General features: G+C 34.6%; 1 protein-coding gene across 2 annotated transcripts; it reads left to right on the forward strand.

The window, feature by feature from the left end:
• Positions 1–1483: 1483 nt before the first annotated feature.
• Positions 1484–9515, forward strand: LOC114246386 (serotriflin). Of its 2 annotated transcripts, none has more exons than XM_028178877.2 (6): positions 1484–1754; positions 2905–2999; positions 4176–4309; positions 5102–5247; positions 8480–8674; positions 9219–9515. In XM_028178877.2, the coding sequence occupies exons 2-6, from the start codon at positions 2906–2908 to the stop codon at positions 9451–9453; spliced, it is 804 nt and encodes a 267-aa protein (XP_028034678.2). In that variant the 5' UTR covers positions 1484–1754; position 2905; the 3' UTR covers positions 9454–9515. The 2 variants fall into 2 exon arrangements, with proteins under 2 accessions (XP_028034678.2, XP_089583185.1); XM_089727059.1 differs by lacking the exon at positions 1484–1754 and adding an exon at positions 2239–2817.
• The last annotated feature ends 599 nt before the right edge of the window (positions 9516–10114 follow it).

Here is a 10114-nt window from a genome sequence, read left to right on the forward strand (position 1 = left end):
TCTTCGGTAGTCGAGTAAAAATGCAATCAGATCGCTACATATAAATTATTTATTTCCCCTACCGACGCCGAAAGTTCGGTTTTCGTCCCGCTGTACAGGGAAGAAAGTCTAACTTTTTGTCCTGGGTACTGACAAGTGCGCATGCGCGTTAGTGTCTAGGTCTGCTCTCACGCACCTAAAATTCTCCGTCATTGTTGTGCTCGGGTAAGTTGCAATATTGTGTTTAGTGTTAAAATGAAATAAACAAAAGGCAATGCAATTTAATAGTGAAGTATTAAACAAATATGAATTCATCAGACAGTTCTTATTCAATTAGTAGTATGTAGTTTATTTAAAAACTAAAAAAACAGTTAAATTGTTTTTTTTATGAGTGGGGGGCTCCACCCCCCCCCACCCATCCTCCGCCAGGGCATCTTACAGAGCTTCGCAGAGTTTTACAATATCGAACTTTGGCCTGGTAGGAGAAAAAATAGTATGTGCACCGCGGGAAAAAAGTAGGACATCTCATCCCGCGTGTTTGCAATTTTACACGCGGGAGGAAATGTCCAACTTTTTTCCCTTGATGCACAATGTACTATTATTTTTAAAAAAACAACATACAATTACAAAACAATAACCTAACCAACCTAACGGAATAATTCAATATTTCTTGCACTTGCTATTAATCATGCGTTCGTACAATTTCCTAAGCGGCCAAATTGGTATTTTAAAATCAGGGAAGTAGCAATATGAAATGTTGGAATCCAAGATTAATTAAAAATAATTACCAGATCCATTGTACAGTACGTACGTAATTACTATCAAGAATAATTAAAAGGTCACAGTTACTTTGAAATGCCGTAAGAAATATTAGTTTCGACCTACGAATAAACTTATGTTTTATTCGTAGGTTTCGACGATTGAAGATCCGGTGGTCGCCGAAACTTCATCTCCTAGATGGAGTTTAGGAGGTCACGGCCCATCTGGTTTTAAGTAGTTACTGGAATCTTTTTTTTTTATTGCCCTTGTTGGCAGACGACCATACTGTCCACCTGTTGGTAAGTGGTTACCGTCCCCCATGGACTCCGCAATGCCAAGGACAGAGCCAAGCAACAGAGACAACGTGAATATAATTACGCACCTTGTGACATGAGGTCATAGTTTCAATTGTATTCTAGATCACATTAAAACGTATGATAACTCTACTTTAGAAAAAAATCGATGGCACAACAAAACACTTCTTCTAAATTTATATATATAGAACATATTTTTAAGTCATGTATTTTTTGGTGACTACTACTTTGCGAAGCTTGTAAAATTCAATAAAATAAAATTAAGAAAAATTCAGTTCCAATGTAATTATTGTTGTATGAATGACCGTCGAGTAAATTTAATCTAATACCTAATATATATTAATTCAGACAGAACCATGGTAAATATTTTAAGAAATCGTGTACTACTGCTTGCTAGTTTTTTTCACAGGCATCAAGGATAATTCTCTAGTCACTGTTACAGAAGCGGTTGCGATACGATTCTCGATGTAGCGAGATGGATTGTTTGTTTATTTCTGTTCATACATTCGTTGGACACGGTATCTATTTAACAGCAGTTTTCTTGAATAAATAAGATATATGCATTTATTTATTCATTATTTAGTAATAAAAGAAATTGTTTTTCTTGTATTCGAGAACAAACATTATTCTCTCTTCTGTTTTTATACATATAATTAAGTGCAACGTTATACAAACTTTATTTTGTTCGTTTGAATTCGTGATGTAAGTATCTTTTAATATATTAAAGTTAGTTGTATCTCAAATGGTTGAGGTCTATATTATTATTCTTGTATTGATCATAAATTATATTACTTTATGGTACAATAATATAGATTATTTATAAGATTTTGAAACAGTGATGTTTCTTTGTATTAGAATAAAAATTACAAATAAATGTAATATGTAAAATAATTTAAAACAAAAAATCATTAGTTTTAAGTGTTATTTAAAAAAGGTAAGTGTGATAAAAAATATAATCAGACTCGAAAAAGAATAGGTAGTTTTTGGAAAAATTAGTAAACTTTTATTCATCTTAAACTGAGATAGTATTTGATTAAAAAATGCGACATAGAATAAAACTGTAATAATTCATAACGGTTTGTAGTTCAGTGACTTTCAATTAACCATCAATTGCTTATTAAAGGCGCACGGTATTATGGCAATGAACATCATTACTGGTACATTGTCTGTTGTCAACAACGCTATTCCGCATTTTGATTCCTCATGGTCGTTGATTCCTGATTTTCATTGATATTTTAATTATCGTTTCATTTTCAAATTGTTTGAATTATTGTTCGTGGATCGGTATCTAAATACACAGTTTTTTTTTCGTTGTCTTCCGTAGCTTTTGCTTCTGAATCGATCTCTGAAACTTATGCCGACCGCAATGCCAATATGCCCCACCTTGAGATTTCGGCCTTAAATCTAGTTTTATCTTACCTATAGAATATCCTCCTAGATAAAGATATCCCTTCGAATCGGAACATTTAATTTAAAACCTTTGGTTTGTAACAACAACAATCACTAATTTTTATAGTTAACATTTGTAGTGGATCTTGAATTATAGTTGAGTTAATATGAAACGGACCAGGTCTTCTGCTGATTTAATGTAATCTAATATGAATATTATCCAGTATAGTATTAGTAATGGTATAGTAATATAATCTAAATCTTATTTTATAAAACTAAAAACACTGTGACATGAAGAAATGGGGTTGCGAATACAACGATATTTAAGAATTCCCACATTATTTCGAGTTCTGAAACCTAAATTAGGTATAGTTAGGTACGTAACGAGTATATTGTAAAAATTTAATATAATGCATTGTATAATATACATTGTATAATTTAATTTTAACAACTTCTCTTTCAGAATGCTTCTCCGATGTGTAGTATGGTTACAATTTATACTGATTCTAGATTTGAGTGGACATTTGCATACTGAGAAAGTTTTGGATAAGGATAAACGTAAGTACCCATTTTCACATAGATACTAAATTGAGTTATTGTCCATAATTATTAGATATGACGCCTATTAGTATTTATACGCCATATTTGTAGTTATACGATTATGCCATTTTGGAAGATATTTTTTCTCCTACCTACGCCGAAAGTTCGGTTTTCGTCCCGCTGTACGCTGTACAGGGAAGAAAGTGTAACTTTTCCTCCCGCTGTACAGGGAAGAAAGTGTAACTTTTCCTCCCGCTGTACAGGGAAGAAGTGTACAAGGGTACAAGTGCGCATGCGCGTTAGTGTCTACGCCTGCTCTCACGCACCTAAAATTCTCCACCATTGTTGTGCTCGGGTAATTTGCAATATTGTGTTTAGTGTAAAAGTGAAATAAACAAAAGGCAATAAAATTTAATAGTGAAGTATTAAACAAAGATGAGTTCATCAGACAGTTCTTATTCAATTAGTAGTAGTTTATTTAAAAATTAAAAAACAGTTACATTGTTTTTTTTATGAGTACGGGGGGGGGGGCTCCGCCCCCTACCCCCGGCCAGTTGGACATTTCCTCCAGCGCGTTTGCCAATTTTACACGCGGGAGGAAATGTCCAACTTTTCTCCCGCGGTGCACAATGTACTATATTTCAATAATTTTACAACATATGTTGTTACGAATTAATGTATCCTTTAAAATAATCAGTTTGCGTAACTGTGGTAACTATTTCATGAACTCGCACGCTTAGACAATATAGTTTTGCTTATTTTACTCAAAAACATACATGTCACGCCTTTCATACATGAATATTATATAAAATACTAGCGACCCGCCCTCGGTTCGCTTCGGAAACTGTAATTTATTATTGATTTCTCCACTATTTAATGGATCTTATTATACATATAAATCTTCCTCTTCAATCACTCTATCTATTAAAAAAAACCGCATCAAAATCCGTTGCGTAGTCTTAAAGATTTAAGCATACATAGGGACAGGCAGATATAGGGACAGAGAAAGCGACTTTGTTTTATACTATGTAGTGAAAAGGGCAGTATTCTATGCACACGGGCCAAGTAGCTCGTTTCACAGATGAAAACATACTTATTGTAGAAAAAAACCACACCTACCTACTTGTCCGCTCATCGCTAGCAAAATAGTTTCACTTACTTTATAATATGTATGTTATTAAATACAAATTTCAGAATTATTTCCACCTCATCTCATCGGAGAAGATTCGCTGAACCCTAAAAGGGAAATTGTTCGAAGAAAAATAGTACTTTATCATAACTTTTTCCGTTCCAAAGTTCGACCAATTGCGTCGAATATGCTCCTCATGGTGAGTAAACTGTAATACATATATACCTATATGTATAAGCTTTTTTAATTTATCAGATTTGTGAAAATTGGGAAAATTCTAAAACAAAATGAACGTCGATCTTATAAGGCCTTCTCTAGTCGTAGACATGATTAAGTATCGAATTGGAAACACGACAACGACGACCGTACAACGAACTCTTAAAAGTATTCTATATGTCCAATAGAAGAAATCAATAAAATAAGTACATTTTTATATACCACATACATAATATATATTTCGTTCAACCACAACAGACGTAGTCAATTAGTGATTTTACAATAACCGGGAGTAAAAAGGTGTTTGCCATTATTTGATCAGCCAAAATGAGCAGATGAACTCCTAGCTTACCTGATGCTTAACGGCTACTGGTGCTAGATACTTGAACTTGAATGTCAGCCACCTTAAGAGAGGCTGAAGTCTTAATCGTATTGTAATAACTGGAGACGCTATACCACTCTTCAGTAAAAAACCAGTATTATTTTCTGGAGAAGTTTCATGCATATGTGGTGGTGGTCATGGTTATGTGGTGTAATTCTTACTTGTTAATCGCCTTTCGTTAATGCTGATTCTCGACTCCCCAAACAGTATGTAACAAGTAACAACACTATGTTTTGATTTTTTTAAACACATAAATAATATATTATACGATGCATTAATTCTAGCAAAGATTCCGACCGTTTTTGGGCTCAATTGTATGAACATTTCGGATAGACGCGACCGTATAATACCTATACGATTGTTGCCTTAAAAGTCGGTTATTTTTACTTCCAGTCGTGGCATCCCAAGGCAGCTCGTCAAGCACAGCGCTACGCAGAGCAATGCGTGTATTTGACACATAATGATATTAAAGAGAACACCGTACCTTCTCTGGGAACCTGTGGACAAAATTTATTCGTAGCGGCACAGAAGACACCATGGTATACTTTCAGATGTATCTCTATTATAAAAACTAGAAAATTTCTTTTATGTAATTTTTTTCTTATATATCGTCAAAATAAAGATACGATCCACCTAGTATTGCGCGGAAATTCTAGCACTGTAGCTTACTATGAGACATAAAACTGAATAAATAACTCTATTGCATAAGTACACCAGCAACGTAGCCATTATAGAAAACAATTGAAACATCAGCTTCACGTATACCCATCAGTGCCATAGACTGCAGCCTTGTAATATGCCTTACTATCAAAATCTTTGATAGGAACAGAAAGTTATGAAATAGGGTGTTAGATACGAAAATAATACTTATACGGTCGAAGGACAAGAAGGTTAAGGATTAGGGTAGCATAAAAGGAGCTAGATCGCTTGTATCTTCGGATTCATAGTCAACTAATTAATATACATGAATGGTAATTGAGAATTATCTTCTCCGTTACGTAATTAAAACTTACTATACAAAGTTATTAACGTCCTAACTATTATCAAAATCAAATAAACTGTAGTAGGCTGAACTGGAGGCAAACATGGATTTCGGTAACCAATTACCATGATGTGCAAGCTAGAAGCTCGTGTACCCAAATACTGAAATAAAAAAATATAATTGGGAAAGCTAAAACAGACCGGACATTTGATAAAAAAATGGAAAAATCACACCAGTTCCACCAAGACGAATATAGAAATTAATATTTGGCTCTGACCTTCCACAAGTGTCAAGGTTTCAACTACTCACGCTCGTGAGTGGGACGTTTCGAAGATGATAAATCATAACTATGTTTCTCCACTTTTTGTTACTTAACTTCCTCGACCGACTTTTGTACAAAATCACGAAGTAATTCCATATATAGACATATAAATACAAGAACTTAACTAGGACTTACGTCTGTTCCGTCGTAAATAGATATGTTTCGTGATTACACGTAATAGGTGTAATCTTTCCCTTTTACGTCTGAATCACGAAATAGCAAGATAAAAATACTTAAATATTATTATTATTTTAAAAACCTTGCTCGTTTCAATTTAATTGTTCTAAAGCTTTTGTTGTCAGTTATTAGACAATAAAGTTTTATGTTATCGAACTTCGAATCTATACTTAATACTGTTGAATGTCGAATTTTCGTTGAGATTTATTTATTTATTAGGCTCACAATACACATCACAAGCTAAAAAGATACATAAAAAACAGAAGTAAAAAGAAACAAAATTGTAAACTATGTGAGCGATCATTAGGATGCGCAACCAAAACTGTTTATTTGTACATTTTCTGTAATGACTATTTCCCGTTTACTGCAAAAAATTGACAAGCTATTTTTGAACAGCTTTTTATTCGTTTAATTATATTGTTATTACGCAAAGAGTATACTACTGACAGCGACCATCCGTATGAAGCCTAGGGAATACCAGTAACATTGAGGCGTTAATTTCAAAGGGGGTAGAGGTATTATCAATGGCTCCGATGATCACTGTAGGCAGTAACTTGGTCGTATACCCCTGGGGTTTCAGGCGTCCTCGATTAGCTAACGAAGCTATAAAATAATACTTTATTATAAATATTTTATTATAAATAGACTAAGAGATCGCCTGCCATACAACCCAATTAAAAAAACACCCGTTACATACAAATAGCCGTTATCCTATTCGTCAAAGTAGAAAATATGATTGCTTCGCGCCAGAAATACTCGTAGTTAGATTTACGGTGTCAGCTCTGAACGCTAGAGTTTCTACTCTCTCACTCTACCTAGTTCTACACTGTCTTTCTACTTTTACATACTATATCTATATTACCCCTGTTTGTTAAGTTTCCGCAACAGCGTTTAATATAGCGTTGTTGTAAAAAAAAATTGATTACTTGTAAGGAACCGCCAACGTACATTTATATTTATTTGTATTTTGTATTATGTATATTAATTCGTTCGAATTGTATGGTAATAATAATTTATTAAATTTGAAGTCGTAGTGGCCTAAAGGATAAGATGCCCGGTGCATTCGTATATAACGATGCGAGTGTGTCAGTCAGTAGGTAAGTATCTACAGTCGGCATCATTGCGCCACTTTGAAAAGGTGGCACGACATGAGAACCCTCTTGTTGTGGTCGCTGGAAACTACATACCCGATCCTGTAGACCGAATGGTAAACAGTCGACGTCACCCAAAATACATCATTACGGATCCTCCCGATCCATTAACGGTGCTTTTAGGTACCACAAGCACCGGTCATCGTCCTCGTCGAATCCGTCGCTTACGACGAAGGGCTCAACGAGCGAATTAACCCATAGACACAGCCCACTGAGTTTCTCGCCGGATCTTCTCAGTGGGTCGCGTTTCCGATCCGGTAGTAGATTCTGCGAAGCACTGCTCTTGCTAGGGTCAATGTTAGCATCACTCCGGCTTGAGCCCCGTGAGGTCACCTACTAGTTAAGGTTACGCTGAAATAGCCTCTCAAGCTTAGGTAGGAAAAAAAGTGTTCGAGCTCCGCAGGCAGGTACCAATTTTACTTATTAAATACGTACTTAACAAATGTTCACGAATGACTTTCGCGTGAAGGAATAACATAGTGTAATAAAATCAAATTACCAAAAAATATAATTTGCGTACCTACTAATGGTAAAGATACTCTAATCTTCCGAGCCTGCCCAGGTAGGTACTACCAGCCTGCAGGTTTCTGCCATAAAGCAGTAAGGCGTTTCGGTTTTAAGGCTCACCCTTATTATACCCTTGGCAGCCGTTGTACTGTAAAAACTGAGACTAAGACCCATGTATCAAGGTGAGTGGCGACATTTACGTTGTTAGTGTCTATGGGCTCTTAAGACCAAGTGGGTCGTGAGTTCCTCCAATTAAGCAATAAAATAAAAATACATATATAAAATAAATGACATTAGACTCTATAGGTAATATGTATTTTTTTCGATTACTATAGTTACTACTTTCTATCAACTTTTACGTAAAGGAACATTTCAAATTGTCGATTTCAGGTTTTACTCTGATTGGAATCAGCATCCTTTCGAATATTTATTATATTAAGCTGGATCATCATTATTTAATACCTTTGGATGGACACTTCAGTCACAAGGAAGTCCCATAACAGACACTTCTGCTTATGAAATTTCACTTACAGTGTGCTATGAACCAGCATACTGTCTTGTTTCAGCATAAGATACGATTACTTTAAAATATTAAAATACTAATATCTAAAGTCTCATTCATATATTTCAAGGTTTTTCGCCATAAAGACTTGGTTCGTGGAGAATGAAAACTTCACGTATGGAGATCCAAACGTGAACCTCACAGCAGTAGGACACTACACCCAAATGGTTTGGGCAACGAGCTACAAAGTCGGATGTGGTCTAGCGCATTGTTCCGGGGGACCATGGGGACATTTTTATAACTACGTGTGTCACTATTGTCCTGGGTAAATATTAATTTAATTTAACGATCAACCATTTCAACCGTTTTTGGCGCGTATTTTCATATTATTTTCAACAAGTGACACCGGTTAGTCTGACGTTTGTATTAAATAGTTTATTCGTTATTGAAATCATGTACACCTGTTGTTAGTAATTTTAGGAAGTTTTTATCACAGCACTATTATTAGCACGAGTACCTTTCGCAAATGAATGCACACACATTTAGCAATAGTCACTGCGGGGCATCGAGCATACCATAACTACAAAGTTTCATCTCAATTGGATAAAAAACATAAATAGCATAGACTCTCAGAAAAATAATCAAGGTCACAATAAATATTATATTCGTGCATTTTACAATATTCTGCTTGCTAATTATAGTCGGGTTATTTTTGTTTCGTCTGTTTTTAAGTATCATCATTTTTAATTGTTTAATTTAATAAAATATATTTGTTGTAATACGATAATTAAATTATAAATGCATGAATTGGTTTAAATTCCCAAAAATTAATTTCAAGTAGAGTAAAAAATATCTTATTATTTTTTCAGTGGCAACATCCTCACAATAGCACAGTATCCATACAAAACTGGTGAGAAATGCTCGGATTGCCCAGATCACTGCACATCTGAGTCTTTGTGCACGAATTTCTGTCCGGTTCGTGACTATTACTCTAATTGCGATGAGCTAGTAAAAAATATCGACGGTTTCTGCAAGCAAGGAATGTGCAACGCGACTTGTTCATGTGGATCGAAACTTCTTCACAAGAATTATCCTTGGTCATAAAACTACAGCTAAATTTCGTTAGGAACCTGTGAATTATTAAACGACTTTTTATATTTTAATAATATCGTTTTAATTATTGAAGATGCTCCAGAATTACCGAAAAAGTGACCATGAAAAATTGATGGAGCAAATTTCTTTCCCAATATTTCATGGTTAATATTGATTGAGTTCATCTTAAGCTGAATGCAAAAAAAGAATTATGTTCTATATTCCATAAATAATTATTTATATTTCTGGGGTTCCAAATTCGTTGATCCAATTCAAATTTAAAAGTGTAACGGTTAATTCGATTTCTGTTTGCCAAACAAAGGCAATGCGCTGTTTTATAAGTGACAGGCCTCAAAGTTTGGGGAATGTGACAATGCGTTTCAGTGTACCTACGATTTACAAAGTTTTTGTTCATTTATAAATCATAAACCCATAACATTAACTTGATGTGAACGAATACCACCCTGTCAATAAAATTCCTCTGCAATAACAATATTCTCTTTTTTTTTCTTCTACATAGAACACCAGACACTATGTTAAATACTGGTTGTAGAGCTTGTCAGAACTCTTTTTGGATAAGTATCGGCACACCTGTGTATTTGTACCATGAAGAAATCTTGCTGTTACTTTTCTAGGGTATGATACCTGTTGTACCAATGTAATTGAGACTTGT

The sequence above is a fragment of the Bombyx mandarina genome, chromosome 04 (assembly GCF_030267445.1).
Source record: "Bombyx mandarina strain Sakado chromosome 04, ASM3026744v2".
NCBI classification, from domain to species: Eukaryota; Metazoa; Arthropoda; class Insecta; order Lepidoptera; family Bombycidae; genus Bombyx; species Bombyx mandarina.

What these genes read in the sequence shown, in the direction of transcription:
- LOC114246386 (XM_089727059.1), top strand. Translation starts at nt 2,741, where the DNA reads ATGGGGTTGCGAATACAACGATATTTAAGAATTCCCACATTATTTCGA. An exon ending in GCGGCACAGAAGACACCATG is followed by an intron (nt 5,248 to 8,479) that starts GTATACTTTCAG and finishes ATATATTTCAAG; the next exon opens with GTTTTTCGCCATAAAGACTT. An exon ending in GTGTGTCACTATTGTCCTGG is followed by an intron (nt 8,675 to 9,218) that starts GTAAATATTAAT and finishes TTATTTTTTCAG; the next exon opens with TGGCAACATCCTCACAATAG.